General features: G+C 41.4%; 1 protein-coding gene and 1 long non-coding RNA gene across 8 annotated transcripts in view; one reads left to right on the forward strand and one right to left on the reverse strand.

The window, feature by feature from the left end:
• The first annotated feature begins 303 nt into the window (after positions 1-303).
• On the forward strand, positions 304-25,555 carry LOC108385542 (putative malate dehydrogenase 1B). 5 transcript variants are annotated; one of them, XM_073236555.1, is made up of 11 exons: positions 304-580; positions 4,401-4,513; positions 8,733-8,867; positions 9,070-9,212; positions 11,153-11,649; positions 14,766-14,907; positions 16,271-16,434; positions 18,567-18,706; positions 19,007-19,058; positions 21,658-21,735; positions 25,291-25,554. In XM_073236555.1, exons 1-11 carry the CDS (start codon positions 409-411, stop codon positions 25,311-25,313), a joined length of 1,659 nt encoding a protein of 552 aa, XP_073092656.1. In that variant the 5' UTR covers positions 304-408; the 3' UTR covers positions 25,314-25,554. The 5 variants fall into 5 exon arrangements, with proteins under 5 accessions (XP_073092656.1, XP_073092657.1, XP_073092658.1 ...); XM_073236556.1 differs by lacking the exon at positions 21,658-21,735; XM_073236557.1 differs by lacking the exons at positions 19,007-19,058; positions 21,658-21,735 and having other exon boundaries at positions 25,291-25,555.
• LOC140849459 (uncharacterized) overlaps positions 6,719-25,653 on the reverse strand; it is an 81,941-nt gene continuing 63,006 nt past the window's right edge. Inside the window, exon 4 of one of the 3 annotated variants that reach the window (XR_012131304.1) lies at positions 6,719-7,111. This is a non-coding gene — a long non-coding RNA (uncharacterized lncRNA). Of the gene's footprint in view, positions 7,112-11,324; positions 11,463-25,653 lie in introns of those variants that run through there. The other 2 variants (XR_012131303.1, XR_012131305.1) reach the window with 2 other exon arrangements.

Here is a 25,653-nt window from a genome sequence, read left to right on the forward strand (position 1 = left end):
ACCAGTCAGTCTCACTAGATGTCAGAACCAGTGTCAGAAGCCGGTCCTTCCGGAGCTTGGCCGCGCAGTATTAATCCCCCCCCCAAACTAAATGCCAGGGGCAACTCCTAAAACTTTCACCCGAAAAATAGTAAATTTGGGTGAAGTACCACCAACTGTCCCGCCTATGCTCGCCCACCACTCACCTTAGGTCAGAACCCCTTGATCATGCACAGCGCCGCCATGACTGCGTCCCCGTGAGCTGCGCATATCGCGAGATTACGGATCCTTCATAGGTAAAAAAAAAATGTAGGTTCGCGGCAGTTGGAGAAAGTCTACAGAAAAGAAAGTATACCAAAAAGAATAACAAGTTTTTCGAGCTGCAGGAACAGGAACCAGAGAGATCACAGAGATTCTTAAAGGCAATGTATGATCGTGTACCCGCAGCACCTAACCCTTCCTGCCCAGCTTCAGACCGCCGCGCTCAGCTTCAAAGAGCGCCTGCGCCATGCCACGGGCGGCACGGTTGCCAGGAAACCGCGGAGCCGGGTTTTCTGCGGCGGGGGTCTCGGCTTCACCATGGCCAAATTCGTGCTGGCTGGTGAGTGATTCCCGCGTCCGCCCACAGAGCTCTCAAAACGCCTACCATTTCTCACCTCCTATGGCCGATTGGCAGTGATCTTAACTGGCTTCTGTTCTACTAACTCCAACCTCTGTATGGACCACCCCAAGCTTTCTTAGGCATTCATTCAAAGATATTTGTTGGGCATGACGGTGTGCAAAACATTGTTGACCCTGGGGACACAGTAGGGGGAAGACAGATCCCTCCCTTAGAGGGCCTTTCAGTCTGATAGATACAGAAGCATGTGAGCAAGTAGTTTTGAAATAGCGTGATTTATGCAATGAGGGAGACGTACACAGAACTCTAGGTGTTGCAGGAACTGATTTGTGAAGGTTTGGGATAGGAATGCCATTCCAGATTAAAATACAAAGGCTAGAACACCCTATTATCTCTGGATATGGTGAAAATGACTGGACCTGAGGAGCCAGATCTTTGCACCTCAAGTGCACCAAGCAAACTCTTGTAAAAACTGTATCTTGAAAGCAATGAGTCAGTGAAAGTTTTCAAGGAGAGTATCCTTAATGGGTTTACATTTTAGGAAGCCCACCTTATCAGCAATGGAGGGAAGGATTGGAAATGTCGGTGGCATCCGAGAAACCACTAAAGAGACTTTTACTACAACAGAATATTGTACCTGCCTCCTTCCTTTCTCAGCAAGTTTCTTGAAAGAGTAAACTGCTCTTCTATCTCTAGGTCCTACTCTAACTCATCTAGCTTCTACCTCCTTCATAAATGGCCCTTACCAGTACTTGTCCTACTTAACCTCTTTGATGCATTACCACAATTGACATCTCCCATCTGTCTGAGAATCTATTTCCTTTGCTTCTTTAGTCATTTAGAAGAATATTTTTTTTGAGCACTGACAGACTGTACGCTGAGAAGATGGTGGTAAATAAACTTACAGACCAGGTTGCATGTGTGGCAGTGTTCGGGCAGAACTCTGTAGGAGCCATGACAGGGGACTTTATTTAGTCAGGCAAAGACTTGCCAGAGGGAGTGATTTTTGAGCAGATCTGAAAGATGAGAAAGAATTGTCTCGCAGAAAGGAGGTAGAAAGGAGGAGAGTAATTTATAGGCATGAATGGCAAGGAGTGTGGTTGGAATGAGGGGAGCTAATTTGCTAGTTTGGTGATGATTGAGAGGTTACAATAAGCAAAAAATTTTAAAAGATTCAGTAACACTGGAGCAAAAAGTACAGGAAGGCGTATCATAGGCTGAGATCAGAATTGGATAATGCAGATTCTTGTGAAACACGTCCAGTATTTTAAACTTTATCCAAAGTACATGGGATGTTTTGGAAGGGGAGAACATAATCAAATTTACATTTTATCTGAGTGTTATCTCTGCAGTGTTGGAAGAGAAATACTAGATGCAAAGACCCTGGTTAGGTGCTAGAGTCCAAGAAAGAGATAATGGTGGCCTGGCCTACAATGGTAGGCAATGGAAATGGAAAGAAGTGAGTGGATTTGAGTGATTCTGGGAAGACAGAATCTATAGAACTAGATGTCTAATTGTGTGGAGGAAGGCAAGTAAGGGAGAAGTTAAGATTGTTCTCAAGCACTGGTTTGGATAACTGTAGAGAAGGAGTCTGGAAAAAAGAAGAGTAGGCTTAATATTCTGGATACTCTCAATACTCCTAAATAACCTGGTAGATGCACAGAAAGAACAAAAGAGAAAGAGAAGATTTAGCGAGGAAGTGGTAGCAAAGTTTGTCATAGACATACGGAGTGCCTCTGAGACATTCAGAAAGAGATGGAAAAATATAGGAGGGCATAGACTTCTGTACAAGGAGAAAGTTCTGAACTGGACATACAGATTGCTACTTGAAACCAAGGGAGTGGAGGAGACTAGTCAGGAAAATGCACAGTGTGAAGACAAGATGCCTTTCAGAATGCTAACCTTTTAATGGATTGACAGAGTAATAAGAACTTACAAAATATAGTGAGGAGTGGCCAGAGAAGGAGGAAGCAATCCTGAAGAATACCCCCACCATTGTGGGGGTTTCAAAAGGGTAGAGGGGGGACAAAAGCTGCCAAAGGTCAAGAAGAGAGGGATCAAAAAGTATCCACTGGCTTTAGTGACACAGAGGTCCTTGGTGCCCTTTTAAAGAATTGTGGAAAAAGCCAGATTGCAGTTGGGAGAGAAACAAATGGAAATCAAGAACTGGGGATGGCGAGTATAGAGAATTCTTTCAAGATGTTTTAATAAAAAGGGACAGGTAGAAGTCAATAGCTAGAAAAAGACATGGGCCTTTTGTTTTTTAGGACAGGGTGAACTTAAATTTATGATGAGTATATTTAAAGATGATAGAAAAGGGCTATTAGAAATAGAGATAAGATGCTAGAAAGAGGATGACCAATTGGGCAGAATTAGTGGCAATTCAGAAGGCAGAAGAGGGTGGTCTTCAGGGCATAAGTGGTGAGATTAGACCTAGACAGAAGGTAGGTTCCTTCTCCCATTGAATAGAAGGAAGGAAAGGATGAGTCCAAATGCAGGCAGGCTTGTAGGTGTGGTGGCAGGAGGCTAGGGGATTTCCCAACTGATGCCTTTTGTAAGATGTGGCTTAGCTTTTGTAAAGTAGAAAGCAAGGCTGTCTATTGTCTTCTGATAGGACAGAAAGATGGAGAGAAGGAAAAAGTCTGCAGAAAGTGGACAAAGTTTGGCACAGTAATTGTGAAGAACAAAAGAGTGCCACTAAGGGAAACGAAGGGATCTCCAAGCAGTGCTGAAGGCCGAGTGAGGCTGGTGACCATGAATCTGTAATGCCACCTCTCTGCTTGGTTTTACCATGTTTCCCCAGGGGTACCTGGGAGATGGGATCCAGGCACAGAAAAAGCAGGTAATCAGGTTTACCAGGGGCTTTTACCAGGCTGATTGCCAGAAGCACAGTGGAGCAAGATAGTTTAAGGCATGAGCCAGAGAGTGGTTTGAATGCATGTACCATGGATTTGAACTAGACAGGAAAGCTACTAGACATGGGGGAATTATGAGGTTGATGACTTAGAAGTTGTCCTGAGGTTAAAGAATTAGTGGTCAGGAGTAACTAGGGTAGAATGCTATAGAGAGGATTCTGCACTTGGCCCCTGCCCCTTCTCTCCTATCAGACACCCAATCCCATCCACTTAGTGGCTTAATTTCCTGTATGTTGATGGCTGCAAAGTCTGCATGTTAATCCCTTACGTGGGGCCTGCACATCAGACTTACACACACAGCTACCTGATGGTCCTACCCACTTAGATAAACTACAAATACCTCCAACTAAATTTGTCTATAACTAAACTTCTCTCCCATGATTTCTCTCTAGCAAGGTCAGGATCACCTCCCCAAGCCAGAAAATAGAAGTTATCCCAGATTCCTTTCTCCCTCATTCTCTTTCCCCCAATACTCCCTACCACATGTATCAAATCTGTCTGTGATTTTACCACCACTCCTCACTTCACACTTTGCCTTTTAGTGGCTTCTAATGAGTGGTTCATTTTCAGTGGTTCATGCTTAATTAGTAGCATGGCAGCCCCTTAGAGGAGGTGAGGTCTAAGCATAGAACTAGAAGAGAGTAAATATTCAGTAGTCTATTTTCCTTTCCACATTTTATTACTTGAGAATCTGACCTCTTATGAAATTTGTTTTATTTTTAGCAATATAATAAAAATCAAAAGTTTATGTGGTTGCAATTTATACTTTAATTCTGTTATAAAACCTATCACAACTGATTAATTCTGTAATTATATGGCAAATACTTATAACTATGTGATAATTGCTATGTGATGAAAAAAAACATCGCTACTTTGAACTCTTTTAGGTAGAGCAGATTGCCCTTATTATGCTAAAGCAGAACTTCTAGCAGACTACTTGCAAAAGAATCTTCCTGACTTTCGGATACATAAAATTACACAACATCCTCATGTTTGGGAGGTAAGCCTTTACAATACATGTCCATGTACTGTTGATATTTTAATACTAATAAATTCCAGTTATCAGTCTCAAAATATTATTTATGCACTTTCCCCTAATACCCAGTAGAACAAAGAAGACCCTAACCAATATGTAGAATAAATTTGGCTGGTTTCCCCCCCAAGAAACCAGGTAGCTTATATTGAATTTTTAAACTGTTAATTCTCTTTCATAGTGATTTCTAATGACATCAGGGACTTGTTTATTTGAAATACCCTTTTGGGGGACTGTTTCCCCAGAAACAGCTTGAGATGGATATCTGGGTGAAGGAGTTTCCTTTACTGAGGAGTTGCCTTTGGGAACAACATCCTGGGAAGGAATGAGAGCAGCAGGGCTGGGCAACAGGAGAAGGTGAAGTGCCAAAGAGCTGCAACACAAGGCTCAGCTGGCCCCACGAAGGGACCCTGAAGTTGGGCTGACCCTTCAGAGCGACCCCAAATATAGGCAAGGGGGCTGGGGTGTTGTACTCCCACAGCTAACAGTTACTAACGGTTGGGGCTGCCCTTGGGGGAGGAAATTAACCTTAGGCAAGGGAACTTCCTTGGACTGAGGTCAGTTCCTGGAGACTTAGCACTGAGCTATCAGCAGCCAGTCTACCTGGTGGCTGAGGGAATGAGTGCCTTGATCATGAAGGGGAATCTGGACTATGCAAGACGGATCTGCTCTACTATCCAGTTGTGCCTTTTGGATACATGCGCGCCATGTAAGTTCACACTATCTGAGAATAGCCCTTCTGGGATTCCAGTTGGCGTCTTTCCCTGGGGCAGCTTTACAAGAGCAAGGTTCATCAAATGGCCTGCAGTCTCCCCTGCACATTTTTTCAGGGCTTTAATGATACTCATCACCTCTTTTTTACTCTCCATTATAGATTCCCCTCACTCAGTGCTGGTCTAGGGTGACTTACTAGCTCTATTGACTAGCTTTATATCCTTAGGGATCTGAGCCTTAGTCTCTATTCCTTTCCAAGATGTGACTGTTGTACTTGCCCGTTTGCTGTAAAATTGAGCAAGGCAGTACCAAAAGTGCCCCAGTGGATCACCTAGATGGCAAAGTCTTTCCTGCCCACATGGGGTAGTAGCTGCCCTACTTGCTTCCAATTAGAAGGACCAGTTACCCTTCCCAGGATGGTAACTCCTTTCCTTGCTTGCTGGCCTCTTAGCACAAGAGCTCAAAGTGACCAAGTGGCAGCCATAGCTTAGACTTTAATAGGAGTCTTTCTGATGAAGCCCTACTGTGGGATTTAGAATCTCCAGACCCATAGTATCTACAGGAGGGGGTTGAGGGCAGCACAGATTCCCCAAGGAGGAGCAATGGTAGACAGGATCACTCTTAATTTCATCCCTTGGCTTCTGGATTCATGTATTCTACCTATTTGGGCAAAACACTATATTGATTTATGGTATATATTGCATCCTGAAAGATGGTGCTCCATCCTTGCAAGGTATTAGCCTCCAAGCTGCTGCCTGCAGCTTCCTTAGCTGTATATGTGCTGAATCAAGTCAAAGGGAATCATTGCCTTTTCCAAGGTGGAAGGGGCCCAATGTAATCAACAAGTCACCAAGAGGCTAGTTGGCATCTTCAAGGGATAGTGCCATTATCAGGGCATCAGTGTTGGTCTCTGTTCTGGCACACTGGACGTTTAGCAGCAGGCTGGCTAGATCAGCTTTGGTGAACAGTAGCTCCCTCCCTAGGGCTGTGTTCTTTGTAAGCCCATCACACCTTCAGCATCTAAATCATCTTACCTGCTTAGTTGTCTCATGCTTCTTTCACAACAGATGTTCTCTAATTCTCTAATGGACACTGCCTCCTGACCTCTTTTGTTTCAGGATTCTATCAACCCAACTGCCAGGGAGTCCAGCATTATAACAACATGTCCTTTAACAGCCCTGGCCTAGAATGCGCCACACTTCTCAGTGATGCTGAGACCCCTCTCCCCAGTGCAGTCCTTATCGTTTTGGTGACTGTAGGCTGAGAACACAGTTGACTAGTAGGTTTTCCAACCTTGCATTGTACCAAATTCACTCCAGCATGTCCACTTTTTGTAAGCTTTTTGATTCCTTCTTTCATTGTCTTCCATGGCAGTTCTGGCATTTTTATTTTTCTATTTCATTTCATGTTGTTACCTTAAAAATAAAACAGTCCATTATTTTACCAGCAAAAATGTCTTTATTCAGGAATAGCAGAGAATTGCACTTCAGGACATGCAATCTGTGGCAAAACCATGGGCAAGTCCAGAGAACAAAGGATAGGAACACTCTTTCAGAGAGGAAGTACCCAGTTGAGAAGCACTGTTATAAACAAAATATCCACTGGAATAAACTAGGAGTTCCAAGTGTGTGGCTTCTCATTGGCTGAGCTGTTGAGGAGGAGACCCAAATCTTCCACCCTCCTGCTGGTAGTGAAGTAGCACTGGCTTGGCCTGCCAGTGTCACGTCAGGGAGGTTTCCCTGTATTAATTTTCACAGTGTGAACCATCACTTTCTCCAAACTTCAGAAAGCCATCCGAGCAATGTGTTGTCACTATCTTGAGAAGTCCTTGCCAGGGTGTACACTCTTGAACTGCAGAAGAGTGATTCCTATTGATTAATTCGCCCTTGTCCAACTTTTACGTTCCAGTCTTGTTTAGCCCCTCAGATCCCATCCTATACATATTCCCCCAGCTCCTGCCAGGACACCAACATGCCCTGCTTGGTGCTGAAGGCCGTCTGGGTTAAAGTCCTGACACAGGGAAGAACAGGGGGGCAGCCCCTGTCCAGTTAGAGCAAGACAAGGGCCCTGGGAAGGACAAACGAGACGCTTACTAAGGACCTTGGAAATGTAAAAAAGGAGACTTGCAGCTGAAACAATGCAACAATGTATAAGAAGGTTCTCACTGAACCTCTGTAATAAAGAACCATTTTTACTGACTATTAAGTCACATAGCTCACTAGCTTGACCAAGGAATACTAGTTAAAAATAGAAATGACCTTTAGTATGATTGGCTAGAATCATTCTCTCTCATTATTTTTCACATGCGTAGTCCATGCAACAGGCATAAAACCCCTAGACCTGAGCCCGTAAGGGGCTGCCTTGCTCCTCCCAGTATGTGCCTGGGAGTTCTGTATTTTTGCTTCTATCAATGGAGAGCTGCTTGCTTGCCTACCTTGAGCGTTTGCAAGGTTCATTCTTTGACTCTGTAAACAAGAACCCCAGTGTCATCTTTTGGGGGCTGGCCAAGATCTCTCCCTGTTCTCAGCTGCCTAGAGGCAGCTCTCACTTTAATGAATTCCTTCCTTACCTATACTCGTCTGACCTGTTGGAGAATTCTTTCCCGTCCAGAGTCAAGAGCCCTCAGCCGGTCCAGGTTGAGGTTTCTCCTAGTGCTCAGGGACCAGCTTCCCGGCAACAGCCCCTTCCTCCAGCAGCCCAGCACTTCGCTGGTCCGGCTTTGCTGTGACGAGGGGGACTCTGGTGGAAGCCTCACAGCAGCACTACTTGCTTTAAGGTGGGATAAAGGCAGAGATCTCTTCAACACCAGCAAAAGGAATTAGTTTCTAAGATTGATTTGTAAGTAGTTTCATTACACATGCCTCCAAAGATAAGAATGCTATCATGTCCTTTACCCATAGGATGTTGTTCTCTGTCTCTACCCACTTCTTGTCATTGGGAGGCCTAGTCTACACAAATCGGATAATGATGATTTAAACTTTTTCTAATAAATATTGTCAGACATCCCCAGGTAACTTTGAGCTAATCAATTCAATCTAAATGATATAAACTATATCTACACATTTGAAAGCAATATCATATTGTTATGACCCTAAGATTGGAAATATCTCATACAGTAGAAAAGCAAAGAATCAGCTGAAGTATTTTTGAAATCAGTTGAGTTGGAAGAGTTGGTCTCTCTTTAAGCTAAACACTTATACTTCTTGTCTCCTCAGCAAAGAGAGCAACTGTCAGTACCTTTATTCAGTTGGCCTTTACTTGGTCAAGGGATTTGAAGAATATTCTTTCTTATTTGATTAATTTGTTACTTAATGCTACTATTTTCTATATTTACATTTTGACAGTCTAAAGATATCTAAATTTTCTTATGCACAGTAGTAATAAAAAACAAGGTAGTTAGTGTTTAAATTCTAAAGTATTGAATTCTGAGGCAGATTCAGTGTGTGACTTCTCATGGAATATCACCCAATAGGAATGGCTGAAAGATTTGTGTGAAAAGAATAAGTGGAGTCACCGAAATTCCCCCATCATCTGGAGAGAGCTGTTGGATCGTGGAGGGAAAGGTTTGCTTTTGGGAGGATATAATGAATTCCTGGAGCATGCCCAGGTATATAAATTAATTTGACTTCTCTGTTTATTGAAACATTGTCATTCTCTCTCATTATTTTTCACATGTCTTCCTTTCTAAGGTATTCTCTCAGCTCTCTTTTTTAACTCTGTTCTGGCTTTAAACAAGAACTTTCCATCATAGCCATTGTCATCTAATTCTCTCTCTCTCTGGTATTGACTTTTCCTTTTCCGATACTTAGCTTTACTACAGTGTCACCCCTAGCATGACGACTGAGCTGATGAAGGTAGTTGCTCAAGAGAACCTAGAGACACACATAGCAGAAGAGCTGGAGGAAGAAGACCAGAAAGGTCTCATCAACCCCTTGCAGGTCTGGATCACCAGGTGGGAGAATCAAACCCCAGGGTCTATGAGTTTGGTTTTTTTGTATTTAGAAAGGACAATGATGTGGGATTAATTCCATGATGGAAGAATAGCTGAATGTCAAGTCTGAGATTTGGATGGATGGATGGATAGATAAATAGGTAGCTAGCTAGTTAGATAGATAGGTGTATTTATACATATATGTCCCCCATTATAGCCCCATATATGAGTTTTAGATAATATTTATATACACACATAGTGAATCTAAGTGCAACTTTATAGTGAAGAAATTACTTTGGTGACTGTCTCCAGCTCTTGTCCCCTCATCCTGTGTCTTTCATGCTCTGCGGCTCTCATCCTGCTCCTTGCCTTGCTGTCCTTCTTTCTCTTCCCCTTGCTTACTTTCCCCACCCCCATCGCACTGGCTGTTGCCCTCTCCCTCTTTCCAGCCTGCCAGCGCCCTCCTTGGCTCTTGCTTGGCGCTCATTCTCTGTAACCCCTTGTTGTGTGCCAGGCTCAGCCTATCAGTAACTAATGCTGAGGCTGGACTGGCCTGTGTGGATCTTATGATTGCAAGATGCCCTCACCCTTAACCATCAGGAAACTTGGAAAATAAGGGTTTATTACTTCGAAGTTTTGGAAATTATGTGGCACACTTGAGGGCACAGAGTGAGGCAGGAGAGAGAAGGTAAGAGCGAGAACATGCAAGCACTCAGGGACTGAGGCTTCGCAGGCTCACTTCTTACTGGGGAAATTAAAACCAAGAGCAGGAATTTAAAGCTCAGGAAGAGACAAAACGAGTGGTCCAAATGGTCAGTTACGGAAATCACCAAGATTGCTAAAACAAAGGAGCCTCCATGTGGGGCGGCGGCCTGGCTGTCTGTCTAGTCAGTGGCTGGCAGTGTGTTTATTCAAGACAGCCATCTTTGAAGAGGATGCCTCCCTGGCAGTCAAAGTTTAAGTCAGGAATTTGCATTACTTAAAAGAAAAAAAAACTGTCAGGGTTTACACCTCCACCCCACCCCTCACTTTTGCCCCTCATTACTCTAGGTCTTGGGGCATGCCGTATGTCATCGCCTGCTCTCTCTGTCTTTGCGTCTGTCTGTCTCTGTCTTGCTATTCTTGCTCCCTCCCCGTTTCCTTCCCCCAACTTCCACCTCGCAAACTGCCCTTCCCACCACACATGTGTGTATTCTAATATAGACACTCACTTGAAAAAGTTTTTGTTATAAAATGTATCGAATATAGAAAAAAAACCTAAGAATGATATAGTAAAAATACATGAACCTAAAACCCATATTTAATTTTAGATAATTTTTTAAGGATTAAAATTGTAGAGATACTGTTGTACTCCTCCCCAAACCCACTATGAAAACCAAAAATGCCCAGGTGCATTTCTGAACTCCCCTCAGGGGTCACTCAGCCCCCGGCTGGTAGCCAAGCTACAGAGTACCTGGATACTTGCTGAAAGGTGGGTGCAGGTACATGACGCCTAACTGATGTTGGCCGAGGCTTATTCATAAGGATTCAGAAAAGATGGTCCTTTTCAAAAAAATGTCATTGCTTTGTAGATAAAGGTATAAAATAGAAAAGAGCTACGGTTAAATTAAACTTGCTATTTTTCTATCCTTTTAAGAGAAAATATAAACATGTAATTAGCGTGATGTGAAAGTTCTTTTAAATTTCACTTTCTGAATATTCTATTTCATTTGAAAAGCCTTGTAAACAGGTGCACTTCTAATTTTGACGTTATTCTTAGATGGCCAGAGCCAGGGGCTAGTAGTGAGAATTCTTTTGTCCTGGTTTGATTTCTGCCTTAAAAATGCCTATTCAACTGTGTATGCCAATTTAACATAGTAAATCACCCTATTAATGCACATACAGAAATGTCTCTTGAGAATAAAGGCTTAAATGGGGTGAAAGTTGTAACCATTCACAATCTGGCCTTGTATTTTTATCAGTGCTTCTACTCCTGCCTGCTACAACCTAATTCCCATCTTGACAAGCGGTGAAGTGTTTGGAATGCAAACAGAAATTAGCATAAATCTATTTGACAATAAGCAGGCAGAAGAATATCTGAAACTCCTGTTGACGGAGACTCGGGACCTGGTGTCCCCCTTACTCCGGAGTGTCTCCTTCTGCACTAGAGTGGAGGACGCCTTCCGCCAGGCCCACGTAGTCATCATTCTGGACGAGTGTACCAACAAGGAGGTATACACGTTAGAGGACTGCATCCAAAGCAGGGTTCCTTTGTGTAGGCTGTACGGGTACCTGATTGAGAAGAACGCGCATGCTTCCGTCAGAGTTATTGTAGGAGGAAAAACCTTTGTGAATCTTAAGACATTTTTGCTTATGAAATATGCCCCAAGCATCGCCCGTAATATTATCGCTGTTGCATTGGGGGTGGAAGGTGAAGCTAAAGCTGTGCTGGCCAGAAAACTGAAAACAACTCCCTCAAGTGAGTGAACTCCTGTGTCTGTTTTTGTTTTTAAATAATGTGATTTCAAAGCAGCTAGGAAGAACCCTGTATCCTCTAGGATCATTTGGGATACCTGGAATAGGAAGTATGAAGCAAACACAAAGAACTTCATTGTGCGATTTGACTATTGTGCAAATAGTTTTTGTTTCTGTCTTTCATGAATATCTGACTTTGTCCATCATTATAAAATACTAAAAAAGAAATATTTAATATAAGATTAATATTTTTCAAGTAATACTTTGAAACCTAATATTAATTTTTTCCATGATAACAGTCAACTAAAATAATCAGTGCTTTTTAAAAAAGTAATCAAGTCTATGTTAAAGTGGCTCTATCCCACTTCCCACCTGAGTGACAATGGACAATCACTTAACTTTGCCATGCCTCTGTTTCCTCATCTGTAAAATGTGGGTGTTAATAGCACCTGCTTCCTAGAACTGATGAGAGGATTCAAAGAGATAATATTTTTAAAGCACTTAGAAGAGCAGCTGGCACCTGATAAACATTTGCAAGGATATTAAACTTGTCAATGAGATTGTGAGATCCAATCAGTTTCTCCTATTATTCTTTGTAGTCATCAGAATCCTATAAGGATGAGACTGGATTGGAATATGGATTGTTGTATTTAAAAAGGGAGTGCTGTATTCAAAAATATTTGTCATGTTTGACAAATTTTAGCTATCCAGGCCCTTACGGAGCAGGTGCAGCACAGTCCCAGCAGAGTCTGTTGTGAATGCTAGGAGGTGCAGGGCATCCCTCAAGCAAAATTGGGAAGACAGTGATGTGAGCCTAGGATGCCCTAAATCAGGGCATAAAGGACTTCTAAGTCCCTAACACATGACAACATGGGCTGTATTACCCATTTCTTTACACTGAAGCCCTAGAATCATAACTTCTGGTATTCTAGCACATAAATCTTGAGTGTCTCACCCCAGTGTCACTGCATACCTCAGCCAAACTGATACCAAAATTGTTCAGTAGGAAAGGAAAACATTTGTTAATCATTTTATCTCTGTTGTCAACCTTGTTGTGTATTGTAGCACTGATTTATCATAAAAGCTCTATGATACACTGATGAACATGTCAAGAAAAGGCAGTGTTGCACAATTTAAAACATGACAGGGGCTTTCAACTAGAAAGCTGCTCTTTTGTAGGGCTGGTGAGGGGCCATAAATTCTATGCCCTGCTGCACTCAAAGCCAATAAGCATATGAGAAGCAGAAAAGTTAGGGAAAGAAAAGAGACATTAGAGGATCAGCAGTCAAAGTAGAAACCCAACAACAACAAAGAAGTTAAACAAAGGGAATGAAATAGAACAACCATCAAAGAGAATCAGTCAGGGAACATTACAGATGCCAAGTGAGTAGCATGCCCTTTCAGGACATCCCTTGAGTTCAGTCACACATAACCCTGTTTCTCAGGCCATGTGCATTGGCTTAGTTCTGTTGCAAGTGACAGAAACTCCGCTCAAAGTCACTGGGGTCAGATAGAGAACTTCTTATGTGAGTGAAAAGTGCAAAAGGTAGTTCTTACTGCAGACACAGCTGGATGCTGGGGCTCAAATGATGATGTCAAGTCTGGCTTGTGCTCTCTCTTGGCTTATCACTCGTCTCTGCTTTCCTCAGCATTGGTTTGATTCTCAGGAAGGCTCTCTCTAAAAAGCGGCAAAATGGCCACTGACATCCCCAGACTCGTACATTTGTAGCTTACCTACCCCAGAAGAAAGAGGGCTCTCTCTCTCAATTCTTTGTACAAAAGCCTTAGCGTGATATCACATTGGCTGTTCTGGGACTACCTACCCATCTCCAAATCAATCACTGTAGCCAAGAATCTAGAATCTGGGGCTCGTGCCTATTGATAAACCTAAGGGGTGAGGACAGCTCCACCCAAACCATATGGGCTGAAATTGGCAAAAGGGTAGTTATTTAAAGAAAAATCAGGATGTTGTTAAAGAAAGAAAGTAGGAAGAGATGGTAGGAAGAAAAAACTGCAGGTGTCCATTATAATTTTCTCCAGCATAACTCAGGGCATTTAAGGCTCTGAAGAGCCTTGGAGCTGATAGGAAAAATTATTTCCCCAGCTGCCTGCTTTTGAACACAGCTGTGTGAGAATGTGATACTTGGAGCTGCTGCAGCCATTTTAGGACCATGAGAGGAAGGCTAAGAGACTAATGTCTTTGAAACTTTAATCTGAGAAAAGTAAACTCCTAGTTAAGCCAAGCAGGTAGAATATTCTGTTACTTGAAGCCAACAACAATTTTACCTCATACAGAACAGGAAAGAATTTAATCTCCACAATAGGATGTGGTATGACAGTATAAGAGAATTAAGTTTTTAAGCAAATAAGTTAATAAGTCAATAAAATTACTTATTTTTACTTTGGATATGACATACCTAGAAAATCCACAATTATGGAATCATATTAAACACCAATCCTTATTTCTCTTTAATCCCATCCTCCTAATTTTTTTTTCATAGTGTATATCACGTGTTATAGTAGCTGTTTTCTCACCCACTCTCCTCAACCCGAGAATATTGCGAGGATTTGGGCTGATCTGTTTTCTGCTAAGCCTCCCATCTGAAAGTGCTTCACACATAGAAGCTAATTCACTAACTGTTTGCTGATTAAGATGTTTCTCAGGGTCTTTTTATTACAACACCCTTATTCCGCAGGAAAGGAAACCCACCGGGAGTTAAAGCGATTTGCCTAAATTTCTCTTCCAGTCTAAAATCAAAGACTCTGTCAGAATCAAAGCAGATCAAAATTTCTCCTAATGGAAAACAAGAGTAGTGAAGTTAGGACCAGACCAGTGGTATAATTTTCAGTAATAATATTCTTCAGGGAACATTTCCTTCAGTAGTTCTTGAATTCAATCATATGCCTACACTATTTATAGACATTATGAGGAATTGCCAGTCTAATAATTAAGGAGGTGATCCCCATCATTTGCACATTTTTCGGGAGCATAAACTTAGATCTGTTTTACAGCAAAAGGACCACTCCTAAAACAAACACACAAACAAAAAATAGTTTGCAGGCAAGTTTTTAATCTTAACACCCATTGGTACATTAATTTTCTATTGTTTTTATTCACAGGCATCAAAGATGTGATAATTTGGGGTAATATTACTGGAAATAACTATGTTGATCTGAGAAAAGCCAAAGTTTGCGGATATGAGAGTGCTATTTGGGGACTTCCTCACTATTCACGCCCTGTTTTAAGCTTGATTTTTGATAGGTATAGTAAATTTTTCAGTGAAGTATGCTAACAATGTTGAATAAGTGTATAATAGTTGTTGTAATCTTAAATCATCTTACAAATCTTTGTACAAAAATAATTTAGCATTGTTCACATTCATCTTTATTTATACTCTCTGTTGAACAAATGGCTAATTTCACAGAATTTCAACTAGCTAATCCCCACCTCCAATTTATTTGATTTTGAAAATATGCATTTTTTTATTTCAGATTATCCTTAAAGCAGCTCATATATTCCATTAAGATTATCTCTAAAGCAAGCATACGTAAAGTGAGTCTTATTTAACATAAAGACAGAGATATTTATACAAGTTGAAATCAGTTGCAGCACTTTTGGGAATAAGGGATTAGGATCTTGAGCAGGCCCAGGCCATGCTGAGTGCTTGGTCCCAGAAGAGGCAGAATCAAGAAGTGGTGAGGACCACAGTGTCTAGAACCAAGCCCCTAGGTTGGAATTCTCACGTAGACAATTATTTGCTGTGCAACTTCAGAGAAGTTCCTTAACCTCTCTGTGCCTCAAGTTTTTCATCTGCAAAGTCGAAATGGTAACATAGTATGGGCCTTATAGGGTTGTCGGGAAGATGAAATGGATTCACATATGCAAAGCACTTAGAACTGCACCTGTCACAGTCAACGGTACCATTATGATGAGGCAGAAGAGGGCCTGGAAGCATTTTTCTAAACTTTGCAGTACATTCTCAGATGCAGCATTTCCTTCCGTCGTCCCTACTCACCTTCCCTTCCTCAGAACATAGGCACTGCATCCATGCCTAGAAACTGTGTGTCCTGGGTCTACCCTCTTGGAGCCTGGTGCCTGCGTGCTGGCTGCCACATAAGGGCCGTGTCTCGTGGAGCTGAATCGCGCTGCCTCATCAGGGGAAGCCATTTAGTGTTTGTTCTAGCCCAGGTGGGCTAGTCCCTGAGTTTACATTTCAGATTATAAAAACTTAATTAGTTCCCTATTTCTCAATGTGAATGATTTAACATTTTATGATATTATTTTATTTAAAATGAAGGATACCACTGGTTCCAAAATAGCATCTACATAGAATAAATTCCTTGTAATAAAAGTAATTGTCTTGCAGCCTTTGACCACTTTTCTGTGTGCCATATTTATATTATCAGATGCTTAGTAGGAAACTGTGGGACTCCCTTCTGCTATATCTCATCACTTTTCAGCAGGTTTTTTAATGGGGTTAAAGAAGCTTGAGGAAGGGTCACAAAAAGTCATATTTCTATTTTGGAGAGATGCTTTCATAGTTAGATCCGTTGACCCAAAGAACATTCTTTTTCATTTCCATTTCCTCCCTCCATTGTAAAATTGTTTCTTTTTCTCCTTACAGTGAGTGGATAAACCAGGAATTTGTGGCAACTCTTAAAAAGTTGACCACCACAGGAAGACAATTTGGAGGCATCTTAGCAGCACACAGTATAGCCACTACATTGAAATACTGGTACCATGGCTCACCACCGGGGGAGATTGTGTCTTTAGGAGTATTAAGTGAAGGTAAATCTGGGTTTTTCATATCCTGTAATATTTTAAAACCTCCATGTGTTCCATGTACTCCTACTTATGCATCCCCACCTGTCTACCTTTTAACATGGTCTGTAAGCTGTCTGGATTTTCATAATTCCACAACCATTCATTTATTCATGTATGCATTCAGTTATCCATTCAGAAATTCAGCAGTATTTTGTATGCATGCACTGGGAACACTCAGAGGTATTAGATCTGTCCTCCACCTTCTGGAATCCTATAAGAGTACAAGAGAGCCAGATACATAAACAAAATAGTTCTATCAAGTTTTTCTCGCTGTACCCTAACTGAGGAAAGGAGAGCATGGTCAGTTTTATTTGGGCAGGCTGCTGGAAGAATCAGGACAAGTTTCATAAAGGAGATGACACTGCGGAAGCCTTCAAGTCTGAGTAGTGATTACTTGCTGTTAAGTGTGGGAACAACATCCGGGCACAGGAGCCATAGGAGCAAAGACAGAGGCAGGATGCAGAGCCCATCAGGACCCAGGTGTTAGGGCAACAAGAATGCGGAAAGCTTGCTCTCCATCTACAAATTCTGTATAAGCATGTTTACAGCTTTACTGCTTTAATCTACTAAACACTATTCAGAGGACTTCTACCATTTTTGAAAAGTAGGAATCAGAGAACAGTTGGTGTGTCCTGTTCTGAAGGGTTTACCTAAAGCATCTCTTCCTTTTGTGCTTTTCTTTCTCCCTGTGCGAGCTCATTCACTCCCGAAGCTTCAGGCCTGGACATCCCTCTCAGCCCTAGACTGAAACATTGTCACTCAGATGTCATACTGTCACTTTAAACTAACATACACCAAACTGAACTTACGGTCTTCCTCCCCAGTCTGATCCACCTCTTGTGCTCCTTATGTTATTAGAGGAACCACCATCCTTCCAGTTGTTCCAAGGACACAGTGCAGCTCAAGGAAATATCCCCAAATCCCCCAAGTCAGCATGCATCTGTCTTTCCTCTCTACTCACTGATCATTTTGATCCTCTATCAGACAACATATTAGAGCCTGCATTTATTGGTGATGTGCTTAGCTGCATCTGTTCCCTCTGTTAGTGCGTGTGCGCCCTAGGGCAGCATTTTGGCTGGGTCTTCTTGCTGCCCCTTCATGGGTAGATGCTCAGTGGAGCCAGCTCAATTAGAGTTAAGATGCACAAGCACCCCCATGATGTGGATTCATATCAATATGTGACCTTTTCACTGAAATAGGCATTTAAGGCCTTATCTTTATTTGTAAAAAGAAATTAATTAACTTCTTTAGGAATCATCAATAAATAATGCAATATTGAGGTCAAGGAGCAGGTGATCATTGTGTCCCTGAAACCGCATCATACAGGGAAACCCTCACATGTGTCCTCCCATAAGTCTGGCTCTTTACAGATACAACAAATGGAGAGTGAATAGAGGACGTGAGGTACCTTTAAGGAAGTCTTTTAGATCCTGGTTTCTTGATTATCCTCAATTTTTTGCTCTAGTGACACTTTTGATGACTAGAATGGCAAGAATAATTTTCTTATTTGATTGAGGCACAAAAATGGGTGGGGAGGGCAATTTAATGTGACTGTTGCTCAGTTAGTACTAAGGATCATCAGTCTTTTTTATTTGGAGCACATCCTAACTCGGAACTGGGAGCTGCGAGGAAGTCATCAAGTTTCCCGCCCTCTCTTTTTCCAAGCCCTGTCATCCCATGCTGGCTGTGGGACTGCTGTAGTAGGCTAGGAGACTGGACAAATGCCTGGGGCTCATGGGTACCTAGAGGGACAAGGAAAAGCCCCAGAAGGCAAGACTAAAGGAATCCAGACAAGGCAGAAGAGAAAGACAACATGAGCCCCCGAGGCAGAGGCAGAGGATCTGAAGTGCTAGACCAAAAGGTATAAAAAAACAGAGTTGTGGTTCTTCCTGCTGAGAGGCACACAGAAGGGGAATGGTCAGAACTTGGAGAGGTGCCCAATCAATACTTCTAGGGTAGGTGTTTCAGGCCACCCTGGGAAGGAATTCCAGAAATGTGATCCCACCATTTTCATTAAAAATCACGTACGCTGCCTGTCCTTGTCTACAATGCCTAACGGTGCTTGTGTTTGGCTGTGCTTGGATCGCTCACTACAGGCCAATTTGGGATTCCTGAAGGGATCGTCTTTTCTATGCCTGTGAAGTTTGAGAATGGAACTTGGGTGGTTCTTACAGATCTCAAAGATATCAAAATAAATGAAAAAATATTGACCAGAATAACAAGTGATCTACTTCAGGTAATGTCAGAATAGATACAAGGGAACTGACTTTGATAATGACCTTAACTTGAGTCCACTAGGCCAAGGCATACAGTGATTTTCTGTGGGTTCAGTGTTCATCATATTCCTAAAACAGTAAGGAGGCAATAAAAGTTTGAAGAAATCAGCAAAAGAACACTACTCATTATTTTATGTAATTTCTGGTATGTTAAAAAATATTTGTTGGTTACTTAAAAATTAAGAGTGTTTTTTTGTTAAAGAATAATTAAGTTAGTCATTGTGGCCATTTAATTCTCTGATTATAAAATTTTTCAACAGGAAAAACTTGTTGCTCTTGGAGATTTGATAAGTTTTCAGCCATATCAATCAGGTAAACTTTTAGATGTGATGTTTTATTGGGCTGCTAGTGAAAGAGTATTGAAATATTTGTTAAAACTGAGTCACTACTTAATACAGGTAACTATAATCCATATTTTGACACTTAAATAAATCCATAATTTGACACAAAATAAATTTCCGACAAAATAAATTTCCAGGTTCAGTGTACCCTTTGAAATAAAGCATTTCATAAGAATGCTAGAGAAGGCACATCTTAAAAACACCATGACCTTTTAAGTTTGGTGTGCACCATATGTATTAGTTTCCTAAGGCTATCATAACAAATTACCACAAACTGGATGTTTTAAAACAAAAATTTATTCTCTCATGGACTGGACAATAGAACACCTAAATCAAGGTGTTTCCGGGGCTATGCTGCCACTGAAGGGCCTAGGAAAGAACCTTCCCCTCCCTCTTCTAGTGTGTGTATTTATATAGACACATATATATGTGTGTGTGTGTGTGTGTGTGTGTGTGTGTGTGTGTGTGTGTGTGTGTGTGTGTATGTCTATGTTTTCAAATCCCCCTTTCCTTATAAGGATACCAGTCATTGAATTTAGAGCCAGTATGACCCCATTTTAACTTGATTATATCTGCTGAAACACTATTTCCAAATAAGGTCATATTCACAGTTACCAGGAATTAGGACTTCAGCATATCTTTTTGGGGACACAGTTCAACCCACAACACTACATTTACTTTTAAATAAACTTAAAAGCTCATTTTTCTTATTGGCATTTTCTGTAACCATAAACTCACAAGGAAGTACTATCATCTAAGTAAGAATGTCTGAGGGGTGATGACACATGTCTCTGGAGGCCAGGAAAGAGGTATGGGCTGGAGATGAGGATATGGAGTCATCAGTTATTAAAAGTTGATAACCATGGTGATCCTCTGGGCAAGGAAGACTTCACTGCATGATTTCTCATACCTTTTGAATTTTGTTCCATGTGCATGTTTCAGACATTCAAAAGTATAAATAGGTAGATAGACAGCTAGATGAATGGGTGTTAACGTTTAACTACCATTGGAGAGGAAGAAGATGAAAATGGAGTGGGCTGAGGAGGAAGATCCTCAGGACAGCAGTGGAAAACAAACCAGAGCCCAAGATCAGCCTCCAGCAGAAGGTGTCTCCACTGCTGAGGCCCAAGAGAAAGAGATGATGGCTGTGGGTATAAGGAAGTGTGTAGAATGGAAGGATTCAGAACAACTAGGCAGCAAGACCAGGTCCCAAAGGTCAACAACTAGAGAAAAGGCTAGTGTTGTAGGGAAAGAGGTGAAGGTCTGAAACAACCTTGAAGACAAAAGGAAAGAAGGACAACAGAAAAAAAAACATTTATTTTTCAGAGCTAGGGGCTCAGTGGAAGTTAGAGACTGAATTTGTAGTGACTCCCAGGTAGAGTTTTGTTATTTCCTGCAGAGGTGCTCGGCTGCCTAAAAGCAAAAGTGGGAACCTAGATGCATGGTTTGTAGTAAGCCCGGAAGTATTTGAGTGTATTGCCACCCCTGAAATTAGAACAAATGCAATTAGAATAAAAATAACACTACACTGCATTCCAACAAAATGCTGAATATTTCCATGATGATCTTATTTAGAATACCAAATTATCTCCCCCAACTATTTATTTTTCTCATATTTTTGTGTGTGCTTGTTTTAGTGTCACTCTATGGGGCCTAAGGTGATTTGGTTATTGGCATTGAATATGGGAATAAAAAATGAGTATAGTTTTGTTACATAGCATTTGAGAAGGAGGGAGGTGAGGCAAAGAAATTGGAGATAATTGCAAGAAAACTGATAAAGTGATGGACTACAAGGGTCTAATTTAGATGAAGAAGGGAGTAATAAATAGAAATAAAAGGCAGGGTGATATGGAAATATTTAACAACCAATATGGTACAGATGCCACCCAATTAAAACAGTTGCTCACCTCTCAGAATGGATTCACTGGTAAAAAGAACCTGGCAGGAGACAGGACTGCTCTTGGTCCTGAACAGAGAGGGTTTAATGAGGCCAAAATACCAGCAGTGGTAGGAAGGGCAGGGAGACAGGGAGGAAAAGGGTTATATGGGCAGAGGGTGGGCTTTGGGAATTCAGATGCAATTTGGGCAGGTGGTCAAGTCACCAGCGATGGGCCAAACCAAGCAAAGCCCCAGTGCAGCACGGAGGAGGAGGAGGGGTGGGCTCAGAAGCCCAGAGAGCAAACGGTTTTAACTTGAACTCTTTCACTCTCAGAGGTTAAAGGCCATTTGTACAGCTTCCTGCATGTGGCAGTCTAGAGCTGCAAAGTGCTTTCATGGAAAGGAACGACCAAGCAGTCATTTTAAAGTTTATTCTCTTGACTGATAGTTCTAAATTTCCCATAACACTTGCATTATGGATGGTTTCATGAAAGAAAGTGACCTGATTTTATGCTGTTTTTTTTTTTAAGAAAGGTCAAAGCATGTGTATATGTGTGTATATATACATGGTCAGAGTACTGACAATAATCAGACCTTTGCAGAGTTCAGAAATCTCTGCTTATGAACTTATCGAGATGATTCAGTTATTTTAATCTTTGCAATTAACTGATACTTAGTTTCCTGACTTTTAGAAACTGACTTAGCCAAAAAAGATGAAAAGTCCTTACGTACCATAAATGGCAACCAGGAAAATCAAAGAGACTCAGATGGTGGGTATGTCAACTGGAAAAAAATGCACTTCTTATCCAAAGCTTAACACTAAATTCAAAGAAAGGAATTTGATCACCCAGTAGCCATGAAATCTGAGTTAAGTCTTTCATCACCCTCATCCTATACCCCCAAAGTAAGGTCATATTTAAAATCTATTGAAATCTTCAAAGGAAATTACCAGTTAGTTATTGAGTACCTTCTATATGCTGGTCACTATGAGAGACATTGGAGAACACAATCATGGATTTACGCCCATACAAACATGTCTGGGGGGAAGGAACCATAAGACTACAAAGAGGTAAATGCCAAGACACACAATGAGTCAGAGCTCAAAAAAAGGTGGGGGAGGGGAGCAAGACAGATAAAAGGAAAAGAAAGAGTGTAATAATCTAGAAACTCACAAGGAAGGGGAAGATCCTTGTAATGTAAGAGGGATAAAATTTAATAAAATTCTGAGATCTTGTTGGGATTTCAGATGGCTAAAGATAATCAAGTAGTCATTTATTTATTCAGAAACAATGCCAGTTCAGTCATGTAAGATGACAAAATGCTAGAGATCTTCTGTTCAGCAATGTGCATATAGTTTATAATACTGCTTGTACACTTAAAATTTTGTTAAGATACATTTCAGGTTATATTGTTTTTACCTCAAAAAACAGAATGAGACTGTGCTGGGTATTAGGGATGTAAACTTAAACATTATTCTAGTCTCTAAGTGCTCATTGTCTAGCATGGGAAACAACAAAGCAAAATGAACACAGCTCAGTAGAGAAGTGTCAGGGTAGGAAGGCCAAGGTATAGTGAGGCTGCATAGGGGGCCTCCTGACGTAGACTGGGAGTGTTAGGAAAGGCTTTCAGGAAGAGAGAAAATGGGAGGTGAGTCTAGAAGGATGAGGAGGAATTACTTGTGTAATTTAGTGAGAAGGGTGCATGCAAGTGGAGGGGTGGTAGAAAAGAGATTGTAAGGAAAAAACACGGGCAAAGGAGACCTTTCAGGTGACCAGGGTTTGACCCGAAGTGTGAGCCTGAGGCAGTATCAGTTGTATTAGAAGATAAGTAGACTAGCTGGGCTAGAGCAGAGGATCCATAAAGGATGACAAACCCTAGAAAAGGAAGGTAGAGGCCATCTGCTGTTTGCCTGAATTACTAAGAACTCAGCAAAATGACTGATGGGTGGTGGGACAAAGCATGAAATCAATGGGGTCAGGCTCATCATTATCAACCTGGCTTTATCACTGGCCCAACAGAGGATGACCGAGCACCGATTCACCATCCAGAGGAGCACTGTGAGCTCAGTTCCAGTCTGAATAGGGAAGGCCCAGTCAGAGAGGTGTCCCTAGGGACCTACCTGGGAGGCAGCATTATTATATTATGCGATACTCAAGGGCAGGACTGAGGGCTCTGAGCCCCTGTGAGAGGGCTGAGCAAGAACGGAGACATGATCCGAGGAAGGCAACAGGCAGCTTTCCAGGGCGGAGTAAAAGAAGCCAGATTGTAGACTAGGTATTCCCAAGTCTTTGCATCAGAATTAGCTCTGCTGATGAAAATTTTAGGTTCTTAGACCCTCTACTAAGTCCTGATTGTACATAGACAAAAAACTTTAGTAGTGATAAAGTGGAGAAAATAGGGTTGATTTCAGGTTGTTTTGAGGGTTGTTTGTTGAATGAACATTAGAATCAGATACAACACTGTGTTTCCCATTTTGTGGGTTAGGTATGTGGTTAAAAAAAATTTAGTGGGTCATGAAATCAATTTAATAACTAGCATTCTTCCTAGAATAAAATTGAAAAGAAAAGGATAAGTAAGGAGACCAGAAGTTTTTTTCCAATGAATAGAATAGAATAAAAAGAAGACAAGTAGAAAACATAAGAAAAAAGTAAGAATAAATTATAAAAGGGCAAGTATTATTTCACACAACTTTTTGTTTCATTTCATGCACACAAGTGCACATACTGGGCTCTAACATAAAACACATTTTTCACGGTGGGTCATGGCCAAGAAAGTTTGATGAACATTGGCTTGGAACATCTCACAAGTTGTTAGTGATATTCTAAAACCAACAGATTATTTAATTTTGCAAGAACAAAAGGACAGCATGTGTGCTGATCTAATCAAAGAAGGAAAAAAAGAACCAGTTATGTCAGAGGGTAAGTCAGGCGAGTTACAAACAATCCCTGTGATGCTAATTGTCATGACTCACATTGTCCAATCTTACAGAACAATGCTGTGATCAAAAGAACATAGTCCAGCAAAGTAATTTTGAAATGTCTTTCTTTTCTTATACTCCATAAACATTTTGAAGGAGGAATAAAAAACGTCAACGATTTTTAAAAAAATACTGGAACATGTCATACTCACCTCAGACCTTCCCCAGAGACTGTAATCTCAGCTCTAGCCCTGTGTCTCCCCTTTGTGGCCTTTCCCTTTCCTTCTCAATTCTTCACTGCTCCAAGGAGCAGAAGTGGCAAGTCAGCCTCCTCCTCAGAAGGTGAGCGAAAGGAAGAGACTGAGAAAGCCTGGTTAGAATTCTCTTTGAGAAGGAAAACCTGGGAATTTTTGTCTCCTCAAGGATGTGTATACATAGGTGTAAGCCAGTGGATGTGTATAAGCCCATGGATAAGCCACTGTTATGCACTGAGACTCTGAATAAAAGTGGTCTGGCATCTTGCAGCTCCCACACAGAGCAAGGCATTTAGAGAAACCTGGGATAGAAGGAACAAGATAGGGGAGAAAGACTCACTGCAAACAGCATGTGCTTTAAATGCTAACAACTCCCCTCCTTTAATTCTCTATTTACTGCAGTGGATTTCTTAGATCTGATTCCTCAAACCACTTCTGAAAAGCCACAAGGTCAAGAACTCATTAGCGGCAGGTGATAAGACAAAACATTAGTCTTTTCTTATTCTCTACAAGGAACTGGGTAGAAGAAATCAACTGTCCCTACGACACAGCTCTTTTCAAACCTTCCCTCTTCCCACATCCACGGGACTCTGCCTTGCTTACTGACTCTCCTAGCACCTCACTTCCTACTCTTATAACCCAGGTATGTCAGTAACAACTGAAGCCTTTCCTCAGAGTGAATAAGTAAGGAAATGGACACAGGTATGTCCACAAGCCCAGATTTTCAAAAGATATAACTTGTATCTCTGAAAATGTACAGTATGATGGGCTTTAGAGTGGGGCTAGACATGGGGGATTGAAACTGGTCCACAGAGGAGAAGCAGGAACAGGAAAGGACGTGGAACTGACAGTGCAGCTGCAGACTTCAGGATGAGAAGCCAAGGAGCCAAGAGAAACTGCTCAGTGAAATAGCCTGAGGTCAGGGCAGAGGCCAGAACTTAGTTTTGCTCTATGAAAATGTCCAAGGACAGGGCTGTGGTTTGACTTTCCTCGTCAAATCCTTCTCACATGCACTCTCCTCAGCTGTTAAGTAGGACTGCATATGGGAAAACAGCAAACACAAGGAAGAAGAGAATGAAAAATAGGCTTATAAAAACACAATCAGTAATGTATGTTTAAAATACTTATATCTTTTCATTTTCTTCCTTTTACAGATTCTGAAGGCAAAACTGTGTAACAGGAACAGATCTGATTAGACCAACTATAAAACTCTTTGGGAGTGTAATCTGTAAATGGAACTGGGTAGAAGAGACCAATATCAAAGAGAAAGACCCATAAATGTCTGTATTTAGGAGAGAATAATATGAAAGATTTATTTCAGTCTCAGATAATATCATGCCAGACGAGTAACAGTGACAGAACACACAGAAGGGCGGAGTTCGATCACTTTGTGTTACCTGTATCCACTCACATGCTTGCTTACTGTTGCGTTTTCTCATAAATAATTTGGTGCCAGTTGCTATCCTTTTAACTAAGTTAAAATAGAGGCATCAGTCATTGTATCCCTGCCCGTACAA

Source organism: Manis javanica, chromosome 5 (genome assembly GCF_040802235.1).
Source record: "Manis javanica isolate MJ-LG chromosome 5, MJ_LKY, whole genome shotgun sequence".
Classification (NCBI taxonomy): Eukaryota; Metazoa; Chordata; class Mammalia; order Pholidota; family Manidae; genus Manis; species Manis javanica.

Excerpts from the sequence above, each read along its gene's own strand:
- LOC108385542 (XM_073236555.1), top strand. The coding sequence starts at position 409 with ATGATCGTGTACCCGCAGCACCTAACCCTTCCTGCCCAGCTTCAGACC. Across the intron at positions 16,435-18,566 it reads TTTAGGAGTATTAAGTGAAG|GCCAATTTGGGATTCCTGAA; the intron begins GTAAATCTGGGT and ends CGCTCACTACAG. Across the intron at positions 19,059-21,657 it reads TTTTCAGCCATATCAATCAG|AAACTGACTTAGCCAAAAAA; the intron begins GTAAACTTTTAG and ends CCTGACTTTTAG.